At 48.1% G+C, this 27800-nt stretch overlaps 2 protein-coding genes across 5 annotated transcripts in view; both read left to right on the forward strand.

The window, feature by feature from the left end:
* Positions 1-5053, forward strand: part of MXRA8 (matrix remodeling associated 8) — a 28919-nt gene extending 23866 nt beyond the window's left edge. For all 3 annotated transcript variants that reach the window (XM_021417495.1, XM_021417496.1, XM_021417493.1), the window contains one exon: positions 598-5053. In XM_021417495.1, coding sequence (XP_021273170.1) covers positions 598-623 — 26 coding nt within the window. In that variant the 3' untranslated portion in view covers positions 624-5053. The remainder of the gene's footprint in view (positions 1-597) is intronic.
* The window catches only part of DVL1 (dishevelled segment polarity protein 1), a 57839-nt gene continuing 40173 nt past the window's right edge, over positions 10135-27800 (forward strand). For both annotated transcript variants that reach the window (XM_021417443.1, XM_021417444.1), the window contains exon 1: positions 10135-10548. In XM_021417443.1, coding sequence (XP_021273118.1) covers positions 10379-10548 — 170 coding nt within the window. In that variant the 5' untranslated portion in view covers positions 10135-10378. The remainder of the gene's footprint in view (positions 10549-27800) is intronic.

Consider the following 27800-nt stretch of genomic DNA (forward strand, 5'->3'; position numbering starts at 1 on the left):
TAGTGCATTCTATATTACAACCTCAGAGAGAGATGCATCTCAAAAATGTGCTGGCATGGTATTTGAGAAGAGAGTGCTGGGCAGAAGAGTGTTTTGGGTTGAAGTAGTTCATGGGCAATAGGCAGTCACTGACTTTATCCAACAAAGCAGCTCCCTCCCTCTAGGGGCTGAATCTCCTCTTGATTACCCTGTCTTTATTCTGGGTACTGTCTGTCAGTTTGCAGAATTGTGCTTATGACAAGCTATGCTTGTAAGAAAGTTAGGTTCTGTGACTCCTTTAATATGAATTTAGAACATATTAAATGTGTCTGAAATGGTATCAAGAAAGGAATGATCCAGAGAGTCCATGAGTTGCCTTAGATCTGCAGTTCTTGATGCAGTTCTCATGATACTTGACATACCTTCTGCAGAGACGGTCCCTGTAATAATTTATGTACCATAAATCTCACTGTGAGGTTTATGAAGAAGATACTGGGAACGTGGCTGACTGCAAATGGTCACTTGTAACTGTACAGCTAATTCCATATCACCGTGTGTTTCTTTGGATGGTTTGAAATTGCAGTCCAGGTGCTGACCTCCATTTCAATTTGCTTTCAGATTTCAGGAAGGAATATTGTAAATGAAGACACCCCCAAGCTGCTGGCTGGACCAGAAGCTTCAATCAAAGATAGATGGAAAAGAGATGCCTTTCATAATATCATGTCCCTCCAGTTACCATACATTTTTCGTGTAGAGTTTCTCCCCAGTAAGCATGAGGGTATTTGCAAATGCTTTCTGAAAGAGTTAGGCCATCTGTCTTGCGTGCATTTATGATGGGTTTGGGTTTACTTTTCTTCTTTTGTTCTCCCAGTCCTCCCCCCCCCCCTTTTCTTTTTGATATTATTGTTGTTTTTAATGCATCAATGGTTTTTATGAGCTGAATCAGCAGACCTTTTGCTTTGATGTTACTGCTTTAAATAAACCAACCTGCAACACTAATCTTAGCCATCATTATATCAGGCATTTTTTTTTTCATGCAATGTATTCATTAGAAAAGCGATAGCAAAGCCTGATTGTGATCTCTCATATGCTGGTGTACATTGAGAGGAACAGTACTGTCACTTAGCACTTTATGTATTCCAGGTACAAAGAACTGCATATTCAGCCCTTCACAAATAACAATATAAATACCTCATCTTACAAAAGGGGAAATGTCAACATCCTCATTTTACGGGGGAAAGGGAGGCACACGGATCTAGATGCCACCAAAGTAGCGTTGGGATCAGCTCCAAAGAGCTCTGGGAGTCTTAACTTTGCGTTTCTCACTCTAAGCTTCTTTGTTGGTTTGTTTTTGTTTCAGTGCAAACCAAATCAAATTTGTCAGGAGCAGACACTTTCAGCTGCACTTGGAGGTACAGTGCTGTAATAGCAGTGTCAGTTAGATCAGATCCAGAAATATTACGGAGAGAGCTAAGCTCCTGTGTGGAATCTGGAGTATGATTTTCCTGCAGTCCTTGAGTGGATCCTCCCCACACAGTTCTTGTGAGCTCGTCACAAAAAAAAGGTATGATTACAGCACAGTTAGACTGACTGTTAAGAGGGATAACTACCCTGAGCCAACCATGAGGAACAAGGCTAACAACACATTCCACCAAATAGCCTGTCAGGCACTTCCATGGATCGTGGTCCCCAAAGGGAGGCAGGGAGGGATATGAGTTTACTCTTGTAGGTTTTGGCATTGTTCTGGAGAGCATTTGCCTGAGATAGCAGGGCAGTGGGCTGGAGGGAAGTCAATGATTCAAGCAAGGTAAAGTGTCAGGAAAGCCAGAAAATATTAACAGCTCTATACAGTCTCTCTGACTGCTTGGGATATGCTGTGGCACCATTCCCAAACCAGGGCATACTTTGTGCATGGATGAAAATAAGGTTTCCTGCCATTGGGAACGTGATGGCAACAGCTTGTGTTCTCATGGAAGCGTGTAGCTGGCCAGGGATTGCCAACTTACTCTTGGGATGTCTGAAGAGAAGGGCAGAGGAAGGGATTGCGCGTGGGCTAGGTGACTGAGTGGAGCTGGAGTAAGGTCTCCAGGATGTTGTGAGTGGTGGAAGTGTGAAGAGGAGCTTGTGTGGAACTACTGTGAGCATCAGGAGTGGTTTCAGGCTTGAAGCAGTGCTCTGCTTGCAGCTGCTGTCTCAGCATGGATTTGAGAGCTATTCAATACTATGGGCCTCCCAAGTGTAGGAATCAAGTCTCGTACAGACCCTTTCTTTCCACTGCTACCAACCTGGATGTCTTATTTGCTAATGCATATGCTACAGCTGAGCAAATCCTGATCGTACAATTTGCTTAGCTCTCCCACTGTTCTCCAGCCAATTTCTGTGATTTCTGCCATTCTCTTCACTTAAGATACACTTATACAAAGGAGTTCAGAGTAGGCAGACTGAAAACTGGTGGTAAGGAGGATGTGGGGTTGGGCCCGGGTCCTGATTTGCTTTCCCTTCTCCCAGAGTATTCAGCCAGTCCTAGGTTGCCTTTGGCTGGATCTGATTGGAATCCAGGCTGCATTCCTGCAGGTGTGTAAGGCTCCTCTGGTTATTCCATCAGGGTGGCACAGTCTCAAATAATTGCCATTAATCTCTTTCTCCCTCCCTTTCATGTCTGTGAGTCAAAGGCTGAAGATCTTTACTTGCCAGTTCAAATTGCTTAGCACAGCTCATATACACATCGGCTCAAAGTGGGGTTACTCATAAACTCCAGAGGCATTTAAATATTTTATTTGACTTTTGGCTGCAAAATAGCTTCAGGGGAAATAAATGAATTTGTTCTCTGAAACAAGCGCTAGGAAGAGCTCGATGAGTTCCTCATCCTTGCTTTGATCACAGGTTTGAATTTGGATAGTGGTCAGACAAAGCAGCATAACCCTTGACTGATCAAAATGGGAGACCAGGTTGAGATTGTGGCCCCTTTTCATCAGGGGAGGCATGCGTTGTGTGATTGGGCTGAGAATCAGAACAGTGGTTTTTAAAAGCAGCCTGCCACATCCAGCATGTCATTTACTAAGTTAAAATTCTGGCTGAAAGAGATCCAGGCAAAATTGCTGGCTATCGACTTGTGTGTTTTCAAACCATTGGGAAAAAAAAACCCCAAAACAGAAAGAAAACTGAGCACTAAGGTGAAGAGGTTTTAATTTTTATTTTTGTTTGTTTGTTTCCTAATCCAGAGAATTATCAAGGGCTGTGTGCCCTCAAATACTGGTGAGAAGCCATTCAGATCTTTTACTTATTTTGTGGTGGGACTTGGTAGGTGAGGCTGATGGTTGGACTTGATGACCCTGAAGGTCTTCTCCAACCTAAATGATTCTGTGATCTTGCACGTGGAAATTAGGGGTCTGGACTTGTAGTTAACCACTAGCTGAGGGGCAGCACTGTTTTCTGTTCCCACTGTGCCAGAGGCTCGATGTGGTTCTAGGCAGGTTGGCTTTCTCTCTCTTTCTCCCATCTCTCATCTCAGCCTTTCTCTCTGAGGAATGACAAATGATTTTGCCTGAGTTACCCCAAGTTATCACTGTGCTGGTGGAATGCTGCATCTTGATAAGCTCCTCAGTTTCCCAAGACACGTGTTCTGTGTTCAGTTAGTTGAATTAACAATGACACCCAGTAATTTTTTATACCGCTTACTTCTCAGTGAGCTCTCTGGCTCAGTGAAGGCAGAGAAAGTCTCTTTTAGAGTATGTGAATTTCATGGACTGTAAGCCCTTGTTGTGGAACAAGGCAAGGGTGTACAGCAGTGACCTTAGACAGGGTTGTACTAAAAGTCAGCTGGTCTCAGACTGACTCAGTTCTCTGGAAGGAAGACATTTCAAAAAGCTTTCTTCATAAAGAAAACGATCCTTTTATTTTAGGTTTCATTTCGGTTTTTGGAGTTGCTATTTTTTTCATCCTTGTTCTTTTGTATTTGGAGCAGTTAAGATGTTATGGTTTTCTTGTGGCTTTATCTATCTTGATAGGAAAACTGCAGTGCAGGTGGGTTTTTTCCACTGATGTTCATGCTTGTCTTGGCTTTGTTACTCAGTCTGTCTTCTGTAAACTCATTCATAAGCAACTAACTATGTTTGTTAATCACTGTAGGAATGCTGTAACCTATAATATATGCTTTCCCTCATTTTATCATTACATGATAATTTGCAGGAGAGAGTACATGTGTGCAAATTGTAGGCTTAGATTAGTGAAGATGACATAGTCATGATCTTAATTGGACGTAAATAGAAGGGATGCTCATTGAGAGGAAGGAAAATAAGTACAGGTGAAAGAGCAAAGCACCTGCATGGAGCCAGGGACTTGTAAAAAGGAGAAGAATGTGAAGGAGCCCATTTCAGAGAGTCTGGGGAAAATGTTTTCTTCCCATGAGCTGATGAGGTCTTAATTGTAAAGGAGCTTAATTTGAATGGAAGCTTGTGCAGTTGTATACGCAAGCAGTGCGTGTTTCAGCTGGGAAAGGTTGATTGTGACTTCTGCCAGTCTGATCCTCTGGACTGAAAGCATCAGTAGCTGGAGCATGCTTTTTCAGTCTAATTATCTTTGAAATACATGCAGCTGGTGCATTTTTAGGCTGTTCCATAATGCAAACCAAAGAGGGCTATGTGGGAACACTGAGATTTGTCCTCAGACACGGTTCTGATATGAAGAGCTGCAGCAGATGAACCCTTTGAGTTCATTTGGCTGACACGAATCATAGTTCCAGTGCAGTTTTGTATTTCTGCTACTTGGTGACGTAGAAGCAGGGGAGAGTTGAAGTGAGGAAACAGTCACACAATGTGATATTTGTTTGCCAGAAGATACAGAAGGCCGCTGGCATAACAGCCTGGAAATGGAGCCCTTTCTTTTCTGCTCTGTGCTTGCAATGCTTCCTCTCAAGACCGAGAGGAAGACCTGGTCCCTACATCTTGTTTCATTCTTTGTTGTCACAGGATTAATTTTCATGATTATTGTTACTGAACTTTTACCGTTTGTCCTTGTTGTGTAACTCTCCTAGCATTTAAGAAATAAAGGAGAACGAAATAGAGTTTCAAGTTAAGGTTGATTTTATTTCTTGCTTTTTGGAGATCCTACCTAAGCTATCACCAGCATTAGCTCATTCTTCCCAACAGCATGTTTAATCTCAGAGCATCCTAAAGTGCTCAACAAAGTGCAGTTCTGATGCAGTCTATTATTCCAGTGATTTCAGTATGGGACATTGAGCGATTTCGACGTGGGACATCATCATTTGTCTCAGATCTGGGGCTCACAGACAAATTCTAGCTCTCCAGAAGTGTGTGATGAACACTTCTGTGGCTGCACATGGAGTTTGAACCATCTATCACAGAGATGAAGGCTGGCAGCTCCTTCGTAGTACATCATTTTGCAGGTCCAGAAGGGAAGATAACACATCCTGCTGGAATAGTTAATGGCACAGTTTTATAGTTCTCTCCCAGCCCAAATTCCTTCCTTGCAGAACTAACACCTTGCAAAGTTTCTGCTGTGCATTTTGTTCTTGGAGTGCTGCCACCCACTGAGTAGTATCCCAGCTGGTGACAGAGTTCTTTCAGGGACACTGATGGAGGCAGCTTGCATTGCTGCTTGGGTGGGTAAAGCAGGGTGCAGGTGCACCCTGTTGAGAGCAAATGACAATTGTTCTAGAGCAGGTGAAGCCAGGGACCATGTAAAATAAAGGCCTCATCCAAATTACCCTTCCTGGGACTGTTGTGCAACTTCACTGCTCATGGTTATAACCTGTAAGTTGGATTATTCATCGGTAGGTGAAGACAAATGAGAACTCTAGAGAAAAAAAAAAGATACTTTGGGCAGAGTGAGATCATGCTGGAGCTGCTGCCAGTCCCACTGGGAACATCTGAATCAACAGCGTTTTTCTGAGATTTAAATGTACTTTTTTTTCTTTTTTTCTTATACACCACAGACGAAGTAGAACAGCATGCCACAAAAAAAAAACTGTTCAAATTATGCTGTCGGTGCTGGGAGCCAGAGATGTCAGCATTCTGCTGGACTGAGGTGACACATATTGGGTTGGATTTTTGTATTCGTTCTTTGCTGGGGGAATTATGGAGCCTGAGTGGAGTTTTTTGGAGGGCTTCAAGAATATAGGCACAGTGTTTGCAGGCCTGTTTTCTTGTGCTTGCCTAGCACCATGCATACACAAACTGCCTGGTTCCCTCCTGAACCCAGTCTGGCTTTTTTTTTTTTTTCTTTTAATTTAATCTACATTAATTGGGGAGCCAGCAAAAAAGCTGCCACAATCGTGCCATTAACTTGAAGAGTGAGGTCTTACTGTAGTCTTGGCTAGTCCTGGGTGTCACTGATGCTGCCTGGTGGCACACTGGGTCTGCTGGGTTGTTTGTTGCTTGGGCATCTTGTTGCTTCTCTGTAAGCAATGGGTCTGGTGTTCCAGGGAAGCAGCTGGCCACAAGCAAAAGCTAATTCAGCAACCACAGAGCCTGCTCTGCAGACCACTGAAATTAAATATTTTCATTGTCTTCAAACTGTCTGAAATGAAGTCCAGACTGTCCCCATTTCCTTTCTGCTTTCCAGTCTGGGGAGTGCCATTCCAAGGGAGAGGGACTTGCTTGTCGTTAGCAGAACAGATTTCTGAGGGGAAGAAGAAATAGTCGGGAGCTGAGAGAAGCAGGATACTGGTCTGAATAGACATTCCTAGGCAAAAAGCTCCATTGTTCCATAGAGGTCAAGTTTCTAAACATATGCAGCCCTCTGCGCATCAGCTGCTCTGAAGACAATTGTCGAAGGGAAATTTTCCAAGCGTGGCTCTTCTCTTTAGGGGAAAAAAAAAAAAAAAAGACAACACAAAAAAAAAAGAAACAAGTGCTGCAGCTGCGAAGAAGAGGTAGGAGAAGCAGAAAATGGTCAAGGAAAGATTTACTGCTTTACTTGTGTTTGAATCCAGCGGCGATGAATACCTGGGGAGCTTGCTGAACTGCAAGTCTCTTGCCTCCCTCTAGCGGTCCATGTCTTTATTTTCTCGTGAATTGCATCAGGACCAAGTTCTGCGGTGAGCTCACTGCCCCAGGTCAGCTGCACAAGAGGGAGAATACGAGGAAGAATCATCAGATCCGTGAGCAAAATGACTTGCATCCTGCTGCAGCATCTTGATTTTACATGCGTCAAACCTGTCTGGTTGAAGTTACATCTTTCCACTTCTCTTGAAGGATCCTTTCCATGGTTAGTTCTCATTCTGCATCGGTGTTGATCTTGCCCATGTGAGTGGGTACAGTGAGATGAAGGTATCTGCGTGTCTGCAGGTCACTGCAATTCCAATCTGGAAGGAATCTTCCCCAGCTCATAGGTGTCATCAGTTTAGTTTTGGACACTCCACCCTGCTGGCCTCCTTGCATGGACCACCAGCCCTACGAGGGGATGGGGAGCACGCAGTGATGCTCACTGCACTGACTGTGCTGTGCTGCTGAAACAGACACAAACAGAAGTCAGAAGAACGGTGGCAACGCTGCCAGTGACCGACTCTTGAGAAGAAATAATCCTCCAGGTGATTTTGTTCTTTTACAGAGAGTTTCTTGCGGGCGGTTAAAAAATACTCACCGCATCTCAGCGTGGGTTCAACTCGCGTGTCAGGGAGCTCAGAGCTTTTCTTCTTCTCGTTTCTCTTTAAACAAATACCTATTTGCTAAGCACCCGGAGCGTGATGAGCTTTGCGAATTCACTGAGACAAGCAGCCACCATCGCTCTAATTCAAAGGACCCCTTTGAAAAAGGCTCGGCTCTTCTCCGTGCGGTAATGAAGTGCACTGCTGTATAAATGAAGCAAAGGGCGAGCAGCTTTCATGCCTCAGGACGCTATCTGCTCCCTGCAGGGGTCAGCGAGACTATTTGCTCTGTCACGGAGAGCGCGGCGCTAATAGCAAGAGATTTTATGCCTTATATTTATTTTCCACTGAAGTGTTGAGCACTGAACTCTGCAAGGAGCGAGATATTAGCCCTGATGGACCAGTGGTTTGCTAAGGTGGCACATTCTGCATTCCCATGTACGGCCTTTAATTGGATTAGCTTGTGGTTTGAGTGTAACATGAAAGTGGGTTATCTCTTCGGTGCTTTATGGGGACGCGGAAGGCGTTTTGTGACTCACGGATTCAGCCTCATCATGTCTGTTCCAAGGTAGTATTTTGACAATTATACGACTCATTATATTTTCAGTTGTCAGAAGTGAAAGCAAAGGCAATAGAGCAAGAGCAGAGGTTTTTTTTTTTTTCAGGTTTAATCTTTGTGCCCACACCACCTGCTCCTCTGAGGAATTCAGGAGGTCATTAAGTATGAACTGAAGAGACCAAAGGGCTGGATGGTAATACTTGGCCTGGGTTTTGTACTGAAAAAAGCTCCATGAAGCTCAGTATCTCAGAGCATATAGCTTGTACCAGAGCTGTCCTATGGTCCTGCCAGAGAGCCTTTCCCGTTCTTGCCTGGAGTCTCTATCTGTGGTCATTATTTCTTAAGGGATTTTTGTGTTGACAGTCAACAGTGTCACCAACCTGTTCCTTCCTTTTCCCCTCCTTTAATATCCTCACCGTGTATTCTCACAGCTTCATTTACAAATGCTTTATGCCAGCTGGTTTTGCTCTCTCCAGCTCATTTTCCCTATCCCCCATTAGTCCAGGTAACAGAGAGCTGACAGCACACGCAGCAGCAGTGATGTACTGATTATTTGTATCCAAGCACCACGTTCATTTTTCACTCTCCTAATGTAATTCTACTTCAGTGACTTCATAAATAGGGGCACGGGAAATAGGGATGCGTCTTTGCTGATCTCCAAACCCTTAAGAGCATTGACATGTTCTGTTTCATGCTGGTAGAAGAATCATTCCTGTGCCACAGGTAATTCAGCCACTAAGCTGTGATTTCTCCTTCATAGAAAGCAGGTGAATATTCCGAGAAGCAAATGTCCTCTTTCTTTGAGAGCGGGAAAGAAAAGAGGTTGAAATTAGCTTGGGATTTTCCTGAAAAAAAAAAAAAAGTACTTTTTGATGAGCAGATTCCTTGAAACCCAACCTGCTGTTCTGCTCTGAAATCTTCACTTTCTGGCTGTCGGCGCGGGGGATTTCCAGAAAGAAAGGTGGACTCGTCCCAAATGCATCAGCTGCTCATCTGTCTCACCTGGCAGCAGGGAGCTGGGCCGTGAAATTTAGGAGATGAAGGGTCTGAAGCTCGCTCAGTGCCAAGCACCGCAGTGGGATCTGTGCCCAGCAGGCTTCTGCCAGAGCAGCTATTAACAGCAAGTTTTTCAGAGCCACAACCATCCACGCTTTCTCATTAACATAAGCTCTGGCGAAGCCAGCTGCACTGTGGAAAATCTCGTGATTGGCAGAGAGCCCACGAGCTTCACCAGAACCCAGCTCAGCTCTCGTGAAGTACAGAGGGGAGTCCAGATTCTTGAGATGCCCAAAGGAGAGGAGTCGGTCTGCCACTGCAATGCAGTGGGAAATGTCAGTCATTGATGTCTCATAGGCATCTCTCGTTGGAAGGAAGCCCCTTGCATCTGGTGAAGAGTATTGATTTAGAAGATAGAGCTTTAGAAATAGAAGATATATCTGGTAGCACAATAGATGTGTGGTGGCATACGCAGCTTTTCCTGCTGCCGTGGGTGTGATGGCGCTGACCACCGTGGTACAGTGGCTTACCTGGAATGGAATGGTACAATGGATTTACTTAGAAAGCGTTCAGTAACTCCTAGCGGCAGAAAGTGAGGGCGGAGTGGGGACTGACAGCGTCTGCATAACCCTCAGGGAGCGCTCCCAGGGACACCTGTGGCCGCTGCGCGAAGTACCCAAAGAGCACGAACAGTTCTCCTTCGCAAAAACGCTTTAATTCCCCCCCCCCCCCACCCCCTCAGAACGAGCGCTCCGCTCCCGGCCCCTCCCCGGGCCGCCCCGCTGCAGTGCCGCCGTGCCGGCGGGGGGCGGCGGGCGAGAGCCGGGCTGTCCGCGGGGCCGAGCGGCGGCGGCGGGAGGAGGAGGAGGAGGAGAGGAGAAGGGGAGAGGAGGAGGAGGAGGGCGGCTCGCCCGCTGCCCCCCCGCTGCCCGCCGGCCCCGGGGCTGGGTGCCGCGGCGGCCCCGCTGCCCAGCGCGGCGGGGGGCGGCGAGCGGCGGCGGGAGGATGTGCGCGGGGCGGGAGGCGGCGGCGAAGGGCTGCCGTTCCCGGGTCGGGCAGCTAGAGAGCAGTGCAGGGAGCGAAATCCCGGCCGAGGAGCCCCTGCGCGGCGGCGGCGGCGGCGGCCGGGCGCTGCGAGCTGCCTTCCTGTGCGGGGCGGCCGCGGGCTGGAGGCGCTGAGCGGAGCCCCGGGCCGCGTCCCCGCAGCGCGCTGCTCGCCCCCCGCCCTGCCCTCTCCCATGGCGGAGACTAAAATCATCTACCACATCGACGAAGAGGAAACCCCCTATCTGGTGAAGCTGCCCGTCCCTCCGGAAAAAGTCACTTTGGCTGATTTTAAAAATGTCCTCAGCAACCGGCCCGTGCACAGCTACAAATTCTTCTTCAAATCCATGGACCAGGATTTCGGGTGAGCTGGGCGCCCGGAGCGGTGGCGGTGGCGGTGCCGGGGGGGGTCGGCTGGTCCCGCCGCTCCGTTCCGCCTTTTCCCCGTTCCCGCTGACAGCCGGGGGTTGGTCTCCAGCCCTTGCCCCGGCCCCGGCTGGGAGAGCACCTGCTCGGCTGGATGGCGGCGGGCGGGCGCTTCCCGCGGTGCGGGGCTGCGCGGTTCGAGGCTCCGCGGAACGCGGTCCGGGCCCCGCCGGGCGGGTGCGGCCCTGCCCCGCCGCCCCGAGCCGCGCACTGCGGCACCCGCTGGGCGTTAGGCCCCGCCGGCACCGGGGGAGCGGCGGCCGCTAACATGGCGGCCCTCGGCCCTCCGGCCCCGGCGGGCGCCCAGCGCTGACAGCTCCGCGCCCGGCCCCGGCCGTGGGGAGGCCTCGGCTCGCTGCTCCCCGCATGCCGGGCTCCGAGGCCCCGCTGTCAGCAGCCGGGCCGGGCCCGCGGCCTCCGGGCTGAGCGCGGCTCCAGGCGGGGCGGGGAAGGGTTGAGGGGAGCCGGGCTGCGGCCGGGGGCTGGAAATCCGCGTCCTCCTCTGGGGCTGTGCTCGCTGCAGCTTCTCGGGTGGGCTTCGGTGGGCTCTCCCGGCCCTCACAGCTCACCGGCAGCTGTCAAACCCCCGCTGCCACTCGGGCGGTGTTTCTGGCCGAGCTCGGTGATCCTCGCCACCCGCCCGCTCTGGGTTGCCTGCCGCCGGCCTTATCTATGGTCGCGATAAAGGGAATCAATAAAAAGCCCTTTGACAGCTCGCCAGACAGTAACTTTCAAAATGTATTAATCCCTTTGTGGTAAATCACTTCTCTTTGTACGCGCATCTGTCACTGGCACGCCGATTTTTACATATTTAAATGCCTCGCCAGTGGAAGAGAGCAGGTCTGTGGAATACTAATGCAGACCTGACCCCAAATAACGGCGGGATTGGAGGTGACGGTGCGTTGTTTGGTGAAGGACGTCACCCTGGGCATCTTGTTACGTACCACCCGGGCTTTTTCTTATCCCTGAGACCCGAAGATATCACAGTTCTGTTGTATCCACGATGGAATGTGGATATTGTTTGTTGACACGTATTTTTGATGTGGCAATTTGTTAGCGTTGGCACGCCGCTGTAGGAATGCTCGTGCGTTGACTTGTTGTTGTTCTGGATTGTGAAAACACGTTTTGGGAAGCAGCTATAGGAACTGTTTGTTTTCAAAATACGGTCCTTTGAAAATGCCTATTCATAAATTTTTCTCCTTCGCCCCCAAGTGACGGGGATGCATACTCTGTAGCGGGCTGAGGAATCTTGGCTCTTCATTTTTGTGGTGCAGCCTCAATAAAGGATGATGGATTTGTTCAGGCAGCGTATGCGTTCGTTGCCACTGTTGCAAATGTTTGGTGTGAGGGAGAGAGAAAGTGGTGCTGGGTGTGCTGGGGGCATCTCTGACACGCGTGGGCAGAGTGGGCAATGTTAAATCCTGCAGTGGGTTCTCATTTGTCCCAAAACTTAAAGGGAGGTGGGCTCTTCTCCTTGCCTTACCCTAGAAATGGGGATGGTGGAGGATGAAGAGCTGCGAATGGGTGGTTATGCTTAGGACATGTCAATTCTGCTTCTCTCATTCAAACAGTGATCTCAGATGTAACCAACCATGCAACAAGGGGGCTTGTTTGTGAGGAATCACACAGTCATTAAGGGTTGGAAATGACCACTAAGATCATCAAGTCCAACCCCAGCCTACCCCTGCTGTGCCCACTGAACTATGTCCCTCAGCACATCCACAGACACCTCCAGGGATGGTGACTCCAGCCCTTCCCTGGGGAGGAGGATGGCTGTGTGCTGTGTTGCAGTCAGGTAGCGTGAAACTGAACGTGAACCAGTTCAGCAGCAAATAGAGGTCTGTAAATGCTGGGCTAAAAAGGGGTTGATGGACCCCCACAGGATGCTGGCAGCTGAATGCGTACCCAAGGGGTACATCCCTGACTTCACTTGGGAGATTTGTGCTGGAGTACAGGCTTCCAAAGAACCCGTGTGTGACCTTATGTTGTTAATTCCTAATTTTTCTCTAAGCTGTAGAAATAAGTTGTACGTGAGCGTTACCGTTGGCTCTGTGGTGGTAGAGGTGCACCCCAGGGCTGGGTTGCTCGTAGGATCGGGACGGTGTGTGAACCTGACCCCCTGCATAGCCACTGACTTCTCCAGCTGCCTTCTGGCTCCCAGTAGAATTTTCACAGCTGAGCTATGAACCAAAACAGAATCGGATTTGTAATAAAAAAGCTGAAGCACTATTTCACTGCGCTGACAACAGCACAACCGCATCGCAGCTCTTTCTCCTTCCGTGGCTGTCGGATGTATTCAGGGTTTAGGATAACCTAAGAGCGAGCAGCACTTTTTCTTTCTCCCCTTTTCTTCTTCCTGCTCTTTGTCACCTTTTCGGTACCACAGAGCATCATCTTATGATGGGCTCATCTCTAGTTCCCATGAAAACGGGCTGCTCTGCCCTCAGGGTGAAGGTATGACCCAGGCTGATCCTGACTTCATGAGTGTTCCAGCCAACTTCAGTGTACACTGCAGACCAGGTTAAGGCTCTCAGGTGCTGCTCCTGAGGCAGGAGGCAGGAACCCATCGTCTCAAACAGCTGGAGGTAACCCAAGCCTCCGAAAGCTGCCAGTCACATTTTGGTCTCTGTTTCACTTGTCAGCCAAACTCTTGTTGCTCTGATAATCGTAACTACCTGTGAAAATTAGAGAATTAGGAGAAATCTAGTATCAGTCTCCGTGGTCTCAGCAAGTGTTAATGGTAAATTTGGGCTTTTCTCTTAATCTTATCTACAAGCCAACCTTCTTATTGTTGCGAATAGGTAATTATAGCTGCAGTCACCACTATTCATAAGAGCATTGCATATCTAATTTCTGCCTTATGTGCTCGCAGATGCCCTCCAAAAAAGCTTTTGTTCAGTGAGTTCTGTGAATGGCACTTAAGCTACAGTAACGTTTTGGTTTCCAGTGCTCTCCTCGCCTGTCCCTCGCATCGCTGCGCGTTGGCTGCACAGATCTGTGATTTGGCACAGGGAGCACTGCTTGGCAGGGAGCTTTGTAAATCCCAGTATGGAGCGAAGAAGTCATTCCTGTGTTAGGAAAGCAAATGTTTTCCTGGAGAAGTGGAGCCTCCTTGAGAAGCCAGTGAGTGGGAACCAACACAGCAGCCCTGCACATGTTGTTGTAATTAAGGCCCGGCCTTTCCTGGATCCCGAAATAATGCAATAAATAATTGTGTTCAGAAACAGTGGATGTGTTGAATTGTTTCCAGCGCTGGAAGATAGAGTTGCTTACCATTGGGACGGAGCTGGATGTGGACGTGGAGCCATGTCAGGCCGTGCTGTGACCACAACGCAGCGGTGAGTACCTGCACCTCCTTGGAAGGTGTGGAGAGGAAAGCTGCAGGAGTGGCAGATTTCCTCCTGACTTGAGTTACACTGTGCCTTGCAGCCTTAACGTTACGCTCTCGGTGAAGCTGTAGAAAATAGATCTGAAGTGTAACTTCTGCGTTGACTTTCCTGGCAGCGTTTCTTTGATAGAAAAACATCTTCCCGTGCTGTTTCATTTTCTGTTCTGATTCCTGTGCTGCTTCTTGAGGGGATGGACCTGCCTGTGTTCTGCAAGCCCAGGCTTCCCTGTGAACTCTATCCATAATGTCATATTTGAGATGCGGCGTGGTTAGCTGTGTTCTCGCTTGGACTTGACCCTTGGAAGCGCTTTGTAGTTTCTATTTTTGTTCTCATGAGTGGGAAGCTAAGCTGGGACATCACAGGATTGGGCTCGTTCGTGTGGTGGTATCTACCAGGAGGGAAATGTAGAGAAGGGGCTGTTTGTGATGTGTGTTTTATGGGCAGGGAGTGCTGCTGTCAGCTGCCTTCGGTGCTCTCTTTCTTCCAGGGAAGGAGATCGGAGGTCACTTCCTACCACTGAAATGGTTGATTCTGAGGTTGCAGCTGCGTGTCCTTGTAATGATGTATAACGCAATTTTGTTGATTCTTTGATGATTGAAAAATGACAGATAATGGATGCAGCTTAAAAGAAGGCTGTGGTTTGTGGCGCCGGGGCTGTCACGACTGCAGCTCTGACAGCTGCATAAACTGTGTAGGATCCAAGTGATTCATGATGAATCCGTGTGACAGATCCCGTAATAGAAATGCTGATCTGCCTGCTCGTAAATATTTGGTATTTTCAGAGCTTTTCTTAATAGCGCCGTTATACACCGTCATTAACTTCCAAAAACACAAAATCATAAATGCATCTTATTCAGGCGTTCCCAGAAGTTTTAATTTTGCGTGCTCGGAGGCTTCATGCTGCGGTTTTATCTGTAGTCAGCATAGGATGCTGTGCTGCAATCATGGCATGAGGTGCACAGGAACAACAGCTCCATTGCACAACTGGGTACAACGGCTCGTGCTGCTGGACGTGCTCTGTGCTGTGTTGTTCTGTCCTTCTCCCTGTTTGGGGAACGTGTCACTGGGGCAGGGGCTGCTGGTGCTGCTGGGCAGAGCGAGCTGCTCCCGCGCTCTGCAATCTCCCGTCCATCGAATTCCAGAGGAAGTCTGTTCTGCCATCCTTCTGGGTGAGGTTCAAGTCCTCATTCTTTCCATTGTGTGAACTAATATTCTTTTCGTTGTGCTTCTTTTGGGAGCACTCTGAGGAGTGGCTTTTTAGGCATTCCTTTGGCATCAGCAGAAGAACTTCCTTTCGAACTGTACTTTTAGGTGCAGCTGTTTCTTGTGCAGAAATTGCTTTTCTTGGTACTCAGTGTCTTGAAAAGTAGCAAGCAGTTGTGATTGAAAGCAATAGGAATCCGGCTTGGGTTGGGATTAAAATCTCTGTTTTTACCTTGCCCTTAAGGGATTCCTGACTGAGAAACAGGAGTCACAATTGAGAAGTGTCTGACTGTGGAGCTCTAGAATAGTTTAATCATTGAGAAAGCTTCTTGAGGCGAGATATTGGAAAAAAAATACACTGGATGCATCACCTAGAAAACAAATTTGATTTACATGTTTAATTCACAGAGCTCTACGCTCGCGGAATGTAACTAGGAAAGCCGCTGTAAAAATCCTGCGAGCAAAGGAACGTTGGGCAAAGGTGGAAGCCACCCCATATCTGAGCCACGCTCCTGAGGGCTTCGGGGCTGAGCTGTGAGCTTGGACAACTGTTCTCCCCGCTGGTTTGGGGCAGAAGTGCCTTGCAGGTAGGGTTTTGCCTTGTAGGTGCACTCTTGCAACGGAGGTTTTAATGAGGAATTTGTGCCGGTGTTTTCAAAGGGATCCTCTGAAGAGTAAAGAGCAGCATGACGAGGTGCATGCCTCTGAAAAGCGAGCAAGCTGGTGACAGGCTGTGTTATTGGCTGGTTGCAGGCAGGAGGTTATCTTGTTTGAAACAGAAGAAAACGAAGGCAAGTGGTGCGCATTTGCATTAGAAAATACGGAGCTGGTGGACTAATGCGCTAAAAATAACGGGTTGGGAAAGTGATCTTTGCAGCTCGGTGACAGAAGGATGGCTGCTGAGCTGAAGGCCAGCCGGGTTACCAACCTGAGTGATAGGCAGGTGGATGAGCAGGTAAGAGGTGCCGTGCCATGAACATTTGGCCTTGAGATACAAGTGAGGATATCTCTACAACCCAGCTGTGTAGAATCTCCCTCTGTGTGCTTCATTTCCTACGTGCACTTCTGCCTTCTGAGTCTTTTACCCTCAGTGTTATCAAGGGAAGAGGAGGGCTTAGTAAGGAGGTAGCCCTGTGGAGGTAGAGCTGACAAAGCCAGGTTTCGTGATGGTTTGTGTCCATTCAGGGTTAACCCTCTGCATTTTCTCCCCCATTCCTTATCTCAGACTGCTTTGTCAGTAGATGCTTGGAGACATGTGAGGTACAGTCAGACTGGAAAAAAGACAGCAGTTTACTGGGGCACGGAGTTAAGAAGGACTGGGGCTTCCACTGGTAATGCACTCACATAATTTGCCATATATGACTTTGCACACGCCTGTGGCATATTTACTGAGAATATCTGTTGGATGGCAAGTGTGTTTGAACAGATGGAGCAGCAAATGGCATCCTTGGAGAGATTTTCTTCCCCCCCCCCCCGTCCCCGTCCCCTTTTTGGCCACGTTTGCTGATCTGTAGGCAGGGAGGGAGGAGGAGTTCTGCAGGAGGAGGGAGCGGTTGCATAATAGTGCAAGTTGTCTTAAGGTCACGCTGGGGCAGCTGCTCCGTGTGATGTAGACAGGGCTGAGCAATGGGTGAATGCACTGCAGCATGCAGCACCTGGCTGAGCCCTGGGACCCCCAGTGCTGCGGGGTAGCAGGCGCTGAACCCTGGCGAGCTCGCCACGAGTCTCAGCTTCACACTGAGTTGTAGCCAGCTTCCACGTGGGCTGTTCTGTCCCATGAGCCGTGCTGGTTTGAATGTGAAGCTTGCTGTGGTAGGAGCACGCCTTTTGATCAAGGATTTCCTCAAAAAAAAAAGGCCAATCAAGCAGCCAACAGCAGTTGAAGAAGGTTGAGTTCGGAAATGCTGGGAATTTTATTTGTTCTTTGAGGCAGCAAAGAGAACCAGCGCAAGGATGTGTAGTCAATGAAGGTTTCATCAATACCTGCAGGAGGTTGGAGTGCTGTTACTGGGGGGAAGAAAGTGGGTCGTTGCCTAGCTAAAGCACTGAGCTGAGACCTGGGAAATAGCGAAGTAATTGCATTCAGCCCCAGCGTTAGGCTTGGATTCGTCTGAGTACTCGGACACACTGAGCAGCGCTGAATTGAGGCCTGTGTTAGCTGCTGGCCTAATGAGAATATTCCTCGTTTCTCCTGGGGTTTTCCCTTTTTCTCTGCTGAAATTCATAAAGCTTTTTGTTTATACAGGGCCTGTGCTTCTTACTGCTTGTATTTATACAGCACCTGGTGCTGTGCTGCTTTGCTGTTCGCTGGCATCAGAAAGCTCTACTGTAGTACAAATAATAAAGATATGTATGAGAGCACCAGGCTAACAGGCCCCAAAGGCTGTAGATTTTAACCACACTAGGTTAGCTTACACTTATTTTTGCCGAGCTGATGCTGATAGCTGTCTACAGCACAAGCCATTGCTTATTTTAAAGTCCCAACTGCAATGTAATCTAAATACTTAAAGCAACCACTTTTTCTGCTGGAACCTGAGGACTGCTCTGCTCCGAGGGTGGAGTATGTTACATTTATTAAAAGCTAATGCTGTGAAAACATGCAAAAGGGTTACATCAGGTTTGGTCTCCTTCCTGTGGCTGGTGATCAGCAGCGGGACAAGTTAGAAAAACAAGTTTACCACTGTTCATTTAATGAACACCTCCCCAAAATGAGTGCACAGGTCTTTTTTCCGGAGCTCAGGCTTCAGCATGTGCACAGAGACTGTACAGCTTCTGGAAGCATCGACCAGCTCTATAGGACACAAGTTTCACACCTTATTTATGAGCTTGCTCATGAGAATGTGTCTGTGAAGCGGGCTGAATTAAATGGGATGTATGAAATCGTATTTTTTTAATGGTTATCACCGCTGTCATTGCTGTGTGAGCGGGCAGCCAGCACCAGGAGGTGACCCAAGATCAGCACAGAGGAATCAACCATAAAGAGCAAGGGCATAGATTCACATTTAGAATTAAGGGGTTCATTTACATGCAGTATTTCAGCCTGCAAAGATTTCCGTGGTAGATGAGGTGGAGCAGAGCTCGGGTAGCTCACCATACGTTGCAGTCTTTGTAGCTGCTTGGTCCAATTTGAGCATCTCTGGGGGAAACGTGTGGGATGAGTGCTTGCAATTACAGCAGGGAGTTGTGTTTACAGCCCGGTCGCCTGCTTTGTGAGCGGGGAAACTGCTGCTTACATTGAGAAGGAAGCACCTCCTTTTGTGTTTGCAAAAGGGCAAGCTTGTTTTGGTTTGAACGTGCTCTGAACTTGAGCAGCACAGAGGTCTTTTCCCTCTGTGTTTATGGGAAGCTGGAAAGGAGCAGCGTTACCCTTGAAATTTGGAGCGGTGTAAGAGGTGCTGACATCCAGTCCTGCAAGGAGCCAGTTCAGGCCAAGTATCTTAAAGCCATGAAACCCCCATCCCCTTTCTTAGCAGGTGTTTCTTTAGCCTTACACATGTATGGCTGCAGCTTATCCTCTAGCTTTTGGTTGCTTAAAATGCTGAGATTTCAGGGTTTCCTTTGGGAAGAAAGGTAGAGCGAGGAAGCAAAGGGGCAAGCGTCAAACTTCTTGACTAAAGCCAAGACTTTTGTTTCTATTTTCTGTCTTTGTGGGAGGAGGAGCTCAGTGTTCCCGAGTGCACCTGTTTGGCGAGCACCTGGTGAGCTCAGCCCTGCCCTGGGGATCCCGAGGTCAGTGTTCCTCCAGCATCACCACCTGTGCGAGCGGGAGCAGCGCGGAGCTGCAAGGACCCAAAGTGAACTTGAGAAGGCACAACAAGGCAGCCGTGTCCTTTCGGTGACCGATGGCTGCAGATAGGTGCAATCTGTGCTTTGTTCCGGGATGCCCAGCAGGGCCCTTCCCCAGCAGCACTCAGCTTGCTATACACAAAGTGCGTGGGGCTGTTGCCAGTGCTTTGTTGGAGGGTTTGGGGGTAGTTTGACTGTACTGAGTAACGGAGAAGAGGCGGATGCCCGCTGGTGATAGAGGACGTGGCACTGAGTTGAAACAGACTGATACTGCTTGGTCCTGTCATTGTGTTGTTGCCTTTTTAAAAGCTTGCTTGTGCCTTGCAGTCTCAATTTACTCCTTTGTTTGCATTCTTTTCTCATAGGGACTCCCCTGTTATTTAGTAAAGCTGATGTTGGTAAACTGCTGCACTGTGCCGAGCAGCAATCTTTTCTGGTACAGTTTATCAGGTAATTACTTGCCACATCGAGGACTGTATCTTTTCTTTGCTTATGTTATAGGTAAAGGAAGCAGGCTCGTCTTTTGCTAAATGCCCGCTTTCTGTGCTTTGATTGTGATATTACGGAATACCATGGGGGTGAGTAATTAAGCTGGTGCTGATCTGTAAATGAATCCTCTGCTCTGGCAGGCTGGAGTAAATGTCAGAGTCTTGCAGCCTTCCGTCGCCAGCATTTTGAAATCTCTACATGTAGCTAATGAGAAAAACACACTTAGATCTAGTGTAGGCACAGCTGTTTGGTTAGAATTTTACAGGCTCGCAGCACATGGATGCAACCCCAGATCCAAAGAACCAAATGTTTTCAGACAGGATAAACTGGGTAGATGGGTGGGGAAAACGAAAAGGGGGAGCGAAGCATTCTCGAGAATCTCTAATATCACTTTTGGTGTTTGTTTAATCTGTGTTTGCTTTCATTCACTTGGCTGGGGTACTGGCTCTGGGCAGATGATTCAACTTGTCTGTTTTTCCTGTCCCAGCAAAACGTGTTGTTTTTTCATAATCATTCAGGGTAGGTCTAATTCTCCTTTCAGTGAAGTGAGAGGAGAACCGTTCCCAAACATCTCACCATTAATGTTCAGAAATGCATTCTTGTTTGCTTACTTGAGAGTTCCAAGACAGGTTTTTTTTTTATTTTTTTGCCTCGTTTTCTTTTGTTCAAAGATTGAGCACTGAATGCTGCCAGGGCTGCTTTTAAATTGGCCTGCATTGTTAGCTGAGCTCACAAAGCCGGTGTGACAATTGGAAGCTGAACGGTAATTGAATCAAATATCCATCGAAGAGCATGTTGTTGATAATAAAATATTTGGACGTTGTAAGAGTGTCCTTTCCCAACAGAACGACGCTCAGCGTCCGTCTTTGCTTCTCCAAGTGGGAAGCAGTCAGCAGCCCCATGCAGCTGTGGGATGGGATTTCCTGGGCATGGTGGACCTGGTGAGAAAGCAGACCTGAAAAAGGAAGGGAGCATCTGAAGGAGGGAGCATCTGTTGGTAGTAACGTGATTTCTCTGAGCTTGTGGCAGCTCCAGCTGCTTCTTGACCCCCTTCTACTTGCAGATCGTACAAGAACAAACATTCCTCTCCTTACACACCCTCCAAAAATTGGCAGATGGGCGAACCTCTCCCGGAGCAAAATATGAAGAGGTCAGGTCTGCTGTCCAGATAACTTGTGAGTGTGAGAGCTGCATCCAGCTATCTCCTGAGGAGACCCTTTTAGGTCTTAATTTTTTATTTTATTTTGCAGGATATTTTGTTCCAGTTGCTTTGCCCTTTACGTGCGTGCCTGGGGACGTCATGTGGTGAAAATATACTCCTTTCTGGATGGCAAAATGCTGAATTGGTATCAGGAATATCACTGTTGAGGCAGAGAGCAGGGAGGAGATGGTATGGGCACACAGCTCTGGATTTTCCTGTGGCCTTCAGCTCCCTTCAGTGTCAGAGCTGAGAGAAGATTTTCAGTGTACGTCATGTAGGAAACCTTTGATGTGTAGCTGTGCTTTCTCCACCTAGTTACTGCTTGCCTTTTAGCAAAGGGCATTTGGATTGGGCTGCCACTAGAATGGCGTTTTCTAAATTAATTAAGCACCAACTGATGGTTTAATGAGTATGCTGGGGAAGGACGTGGCTGGTGATTTTGCTGATGCTGCTTTGGGGTCCCAGCTCTCAGTGCAGGCTGCTGGAACTTGGTCCTCCCATTTCTGCTGTGGAGTTTAATCGACTGAGACAAGCTGCTGAGCAAACACAGAGGAATTTACAGTGCTAGAGGAAGGAATGACCTAAATATTTGCCCCATGGTTCTCTTGTGGGTTATCTCCATGTTGAGTGGAAGCCACTGAAATGAGGGTTACTTTAGGAAATAATGATGGGTTTTGGTTATTTCTCTGGCCTTGGTTAGATGATATGTTATGGAAATCTTTTGCAAAGATATTCTGGCATGTGGATATCTAGAATATTGCAAAGGAAGCGATAAGAAGCGTTTGCCATGGGTGGTTTTGGCTGTATTTCTGTTTCCCTCACACTGAAATATCTTCGCTTTTCTCCCTGTCTCAAGAGCATTCCATTTGCAATGACTGCCATTTCAGTACTGGTGGGCATGAGCCCCAGCAGCTGCTCGGCTGGGAGTGTCTGTGCACATGGATGGGTTTCGTGGGAGGCAGAGATTGATCCATTCCAGACATGTGCCAGGGATGAAAATCCATCGATCCGTAAGATCAGAATTTGCGGTGCGTTTGCAGACCGTGCTGAGTCACTTGTAGGGGCTCCCACCTCGGGTTTCTGAGGATGCTGGATGCTGCACCTAGGCTGCTGGCTGCTGTGAGCTGCCTGGAGAGAGTGTGGCTGCCTGGGTAATTCATTGCAGTGTGCCTCATGATCAGCCAGGAAAAACAGCATGTGGCTGCAGCTCATTTTACACCGAAGGGCAGTTAGCAAGTGCACAGCGTAGCGGGTCTAATCCAGCCTCTTTCATGGGTGGGGTGGGGGGAGAAGTGACGTTTCTTTCTCTTTCCTCTCCCACTTTGCCTTTTCTCTTCATAGCTGCTGGTTCTGTGGTCCCGGCTGCGTGTGCTTTGTTGCTGATGGTGTATTGTTTGAACCCGAGGGAACGTTACTCATAACAAAAGCACAGGTTGCTGTTAGATACCTTACTGAGATTATAGCATTCCCCCATGATAGCAAAGTAGACAATCATCTTCCATCCTAACAAGCGTCCTGTGGCAGTCCTTGCCCACAAAACAATGAAGTATTACCGCGTGATCGTAACTGGATGCTTGAAATACTCCATTAATTACCAGAATGTCTGCAGAGGGGCACTGATCATCGCTGATGGGTTGCCTTGTGGCTTGCTGCAAAACAGAAGTGATGGCTTTGGTTTGCTTTTAAAGCACAAAAGGCCCTCTCACTGCTGGTTCCCCTCCTGCAGCTGGCAGGAGGGGGTCATAAAGAGATGGAGCTGTTCTTTCTTTCTTCCAGCGAAACCTTGAAGCTGTAGTTAAAAGTTTAAAACCGTGGGAAAAATCTTTCGATTCTGCGTGTCAACTGATTATTACCTGTTAATTTCAGTAGCAGTGATACAGCTGATTAGAAAAGGAGACAAAGCAGACAGGTCTCTGCTCTTCTGCTGTTCTAAATGAGTGTCCCAGCCCTCTCGGTGTGGGCTGTGTGACCCATGGATGCTGGTGTCTTTGGCCTTGCACTCGGGCGCAGATGCCAGGGTTGCGTGTCAGGGAGCTGCCATCTGCTCTGTGAGCAGAGCAAGCCAACTGCATCGCAGCATATGGAAATTCATGTTCCGAAAGCCCTCATCCAGCAGCAGAATGCAGATATTCATCACGTTCCCCTTTGCGGTTGGTGGTGCAGTGGGAAACGTCTCGGTGGTGAGTACCATGTGCTGCTTCAGTGGGTTTCCACGAATGTTCCTACAAGTGCAGATGGCATGTGATGAGCATCGCTGCAGACCACAGTGCAATGCGTGCTGTCAGCACCGGCAGCATTTCTGGGTGGGCAGTGGAGCAGGAAATCTCTGGGTGTGCCAGCCTGGAGCTGCAGGACCCCCATTCATTGAGCCCAGGGCATCTTGCAGTGCTTGCTACCATAAGCATTTCTAACTGGGGAAGTTGATTCCCTTTCTTCATACTCTCTACAGGATTAAAGAGAAGAAGGAAAACTTGGAGGACTCTTGTATCAGAATTGATATGCTGCAGGTATCCTAGTCTAGGAAGGAATTCATCTTTGGCTAAGCTGTGTGCATACTGGGAAACAGGTCACACGTTTTTGTTTTTTTTTCCTGTTTAGCACCATTAAGCAGTGGTCAACCTGTTTGGACAGTTGGGAATCTCCCTTCAAAAACTGCTTTGAGTTTTTGCAGTGGAGCTGTGGAGTTTTTCCAGGACAGTAATTTACCAACCTGTTCCTATGCAGCTGTTTCCATGACTCAAGATAGCTCCTTTGGAAACACCAAGCTGACCTTAATTCTTGAGTTCCTTCCTCCGTGCTCTGCCTGCACCCTAAGCTGTCAGGTTAAGAACCCATCATTTCTGTAGGGTCTCTCACCAGCCTGGTGGCTGCAGCTGAAGCTCTCACAAGCTCCTGTTTGTAGAGTGCACTTTCTTCCAGACTTCCTATGGACAAGCCGCCTCGTCTCCTTCCTTTCTCCTTCCCTTTGCAATGTGAAGAGAAGAATGACTGCATGGGCTAAGGCACTGGTTTGGGATTTGAGGTCTGACTTCCAGTTTTCTCTTTTCCAACTCCTCTGAATTTGACCTTGAGTAAATGATCCAGCCCTGATATTGCAACCAGTTCAACTTGTGCCTCATTTAATTCCTGCACGAGTTGTACCTCTGGAGGAGACTGTAAGCACATCACGATTACGTGCCCAGGAATCTTGTAAATACGAGGTTTTATCTTTTGGCTTTCAGTTCCCATTTGTAAGATCTTCTAAATAAGCTGAGTCTTGCTGCAAATTGACGCAGGCACTGAGAGTTTGCGTGCACAGAAGCATACCAGTACAACTCATGGTATCTTATCAGATTTCTTTTGTTTTGCTGGATGGCAGAGGCTCTCTCTCCCATCCCCACCCATTGCTGCAGTCATTGTAACAGAAGCTCTTTGCAGTGACCAGCTCCGTGATCCTTCCACCTCTATCTGGGTAGTACCTTCCAATGAATTTACTGTTGTGGTGGAATTCTTAAAATTATAGGAAAAAAAAATAATAATTTGCCAACACAAAGACTTTTGGGGCTGCTGTAAATGTGTTTGTTTCTCGTTGTTGTGTGTGACCTATTTCGGTTATAGACCCAAACTGACAAAAACTGAAAAAAAAGATACAGTAAATGGAACAAAACTAAATGAGCCCGGAGACTGCTGAGTACAGGGCTGGGGAGGCAGTGAGGATGTATGACAACATTTGTCCTTATTAGGAAAGGGAGATGCAAAGAAGCGTCTGACACTAATTACATCTTGCTCTTAGCAGGAGAGGGAGCTGCACGGCGGCAGCAGGTGATGGCAGGATGCAGGTGCTGCAGAAAGCAGGGAAAACATGAATATGGAGGAGGCTGTGGGCCAGCCGTGTTGCTTTAACTGGGGATGCAAAGCTGCTCATCCAAGGGAGAGGCTGAATTCCTGATGTCACAGGGAAAGGAGGGAGTATGTGGTCATTATAGATTGCCAAGCGAGTGCGATGCTTGTAGGCATGCTTGACAACTTCCTTCGTAAAGCCAATGCAAAAACCCTCACTGGCTTCAGTGGGACTAGAAACTAAACCTGAAACGGTACAGAGCGTGCCTTCCAAAGAGCTTTGGGTGTTTGGGATAAAGGCAGACTAAATAATGGCCCTATAGCTTGTGTTGGACTTCCTAACAATGGCTGTACTATTTGTTTTGCAGTGTCTCCTGCAGCATGTCCTCATCAGCTTTGAATCGATGGTTTCCAAAGCAGAGTGAATTTATTGGTTGTCCTCAGTGTTATTTCAGATCTTGAGCTTGGAAGAACAATCTCTAGGGTAGCTGGGAGTCCTGTTCCCCATGTGATAGTAGATAGATGCATCTGAAGCAGAGCAATCAAATAGTTAATGCTGAAAAGCCTGCCTCGTCTGTCTTTCAAATTGTCCCAGCAGGGGTTGCGTTTCATGGTTGACATTTGCCATGCTGTTCCAGCTCCTGCTTCTTTCACATCCCACTTTTCATCCCCCCTCCCTCCTTACGTTTTTTTTTTTTTTTTTAAGATACATCTCTTATTCAATGTGGTTAATAAGCAAATTTGTCATCTGCTTATTTTTGTCTTTGCTAACACGCTCTCCCCCCCCCACACACACCCTCCCGCTCAGTCCAAATTAGCAGTAAGCCAGTGAGTTGAAGATAATGCTGCTGTGAATTATCCTTTGCTGCAGGGCAGCTTTGCATTTTTAGTGCCAGGCTGACTGCAGTTTGTGCTACCAAAACCAGGCAGTGCTGACAGAGCTGGGCCTTCCCCATGGCAGGAGGGGCACAGCGGTGCTGGGGGTCAGTGGGTCCTTGCTGGGAGCATCCCCAGCTGCTCACGGCCTCAGCATGTGAGTTCCCCAGGAGAACACATGTACTCCCTTCTCAGGGGGGAAAACAAAGAGGTGGAATTACTCTCATCCTACTGGTGTTGGCCTCACCCTGCTGGGACCATGTGAGCTTTAGGAGCATCACTTCTGTGGTGGCCGACATGTGTTCTGCTGCCATTCCTGCACACAGCTGTGTGCTCTTTGTTTGGGTTGTGCGTGTGAAACCTTGGCTCTGCAAGGCTCTGCATCTCAACCTAAATGCTGGGAAGGACCTGTTCCCTGGGCCAGGCACTTAATTGGCTCCTATTTGCTGCTAGCTTTTATAGACCGCTGTAATTACCGTGGTGACACTGATGCGATAGGTGTGAGCGTGTAATGAAGCTGTTGGAGGGAGTAAACACGCCAGGTTTTTCAGCTGGTGGGGAAAGAAGTTGCATGGTGCTGTTGTTTGCTTTGATAACCCTTGAGCACTAGGAAAGCTTTTCAGCTGGGTGAGGGCACTGTGGGGAATTGAGACAGCCCAGCATGTTTGGGAACAGGGATCATTGCATTGTACTGGCTCTGGGGAGCAGCCCAGCAATCTCTTGGGAATAGTAAGGTTTTTGTAATCTGGCTAAATCTTGATGCACTAAATGGGAATACGGTGACACAGAGTGGCAAAATGGCAGAAAGGGGAGAAATCCATGAAGGCATAGCACCTCTCCTTTTAAAGAAAAGGTCTCGCTTTTTGTCCTTCAATAAAAGAGAAGAGGAATTAATGGGAAATAAGTGAGTAGAAATTACAATCACTGACAGCATGACCGTGCCCAAGTCTGGGAGTGTGGCCTGGAATATACTGCATGCAGGAACCAATTTGTGGCATGATTATATAGCCAAGCCTGGCAAAGTGACTGAAGGCTGCTTCCAGTGATTGCCTCTGGACACGATTGGCTTTGACAACCTTGGATCTATCGCTCACATTCCAATAAAATGTGTTGCTCCAAATTACACAAAATGAGAACTTTTTCCTTTGATGCTATTAGAAACTTGCAGGTCTTATTGTCCCTTTCTCCCGTTACCCCAGTGGCTTTTAGGAGCGATGGCAGCAGGGATTTGTCTGAGTTCCAAGCTGATGCCAAGGCCCCCACTATCTGCCCATTGGTAACTGGGGCACTGCGAGCCCCCAGCAGCAGATTGAGCATCGTAATTAGGAGCTGTATGTGTTTGATTTCTTTGGAGTGATGTCCTATAGATCAGGAACTGGATTTGTAATGGCACACGCATGGAACGTGCACAAACACTCATGGCGTTACATGAACGTGGACTCTAATGGGTCCTTCTTCTCCCTTTAAGCTGAGTGTTGCCCGATGAAACCGTTGTCAGACTGCTCAATAAAGACACAGAGAGCTAACAGCAGGGCTAAGGAGACAGAAAAAGCCGTAGAAAGGTTGCTACTGGCACTCAGTCAGTGGTGTGCTGCTGAAGAGCCCAGCTGAGGAACAGCTGTGGCTAATGGAGCTGTCCTGGGGCTGGAGCAGAGCTCTGCAGTGCCCTGTGCAGCTGACATCCATCCAGGGGCACAGCAACGAACACGGGATGCTTGAACAGATCCAGTAGGCTTAGAGCTCTGCGTGGCAAGTGGTAATGGAATGGGGGAACCAAAGTGAGGACTGTGTGAAGGAGGCTCCGCTCCAAAGCATCTTGGAGCTCTTGGTGGGTTATGGGCAATTGTTGGTGTTTCCCTACGGCGTAGAGCGAAGGGATTGTTGAATGGTGCACAGTCACACAGTGCGTGTCTTGGGCCTAAAAGTGCAGAGCCTTTGGTTAAACTGATAAAATTTAGGGTAAGCAATTAATGACATTGCGTTTTGTGACGAAGCAGAAGTTCATAGAATCATAGAATGACTTGGGTTGAAAAGGACCTCAAAGATCATCAAGTCTTAACCCCCCTGCCGAGTGCAGGGTTGCCAACCACTAGACCAGGCTGCCCAGAGCCACGTCCAGTCTGGCCTTGAATGCCTGTTGGATTCATTCTGCCTGTAGTGAGGACCTGTGGCTTTCCAGTGACTGTGCCTGGATTTTGCTGCCTTGCACTACTTCTGAAGGGTGAGTACCCCCTCTACGTACAGTGCCGTGATGCACCATTACTGGTGACCCCGCAGGGATTTGGTGGGAAGGGGCTCAGTGAAGTTCTGCTTCGTGCCATCCTGCCCCTCTCAAAGCAGGTTTGCTGTAGTAGGAACGTTCTGCTGAAAGTTTCGCCTCTTTCTCACCCGTAGTATCTCTTCTTAAAAGCTTCTTTCTCCCTGTAG

This window comes from Numida meleagris, chromosome 20 (genome assembly GCF_002078875.1).
Source record: "Numida meleagris isolate 19003 breed g44 Domestic line chromosome 20, NumMel1.0, whole genome shotgun sequence".
NCBI lineage: Eukaryota > Metazoa > Chordata > Aves > Galliformes > Numididae > Numida > Numida meleagris.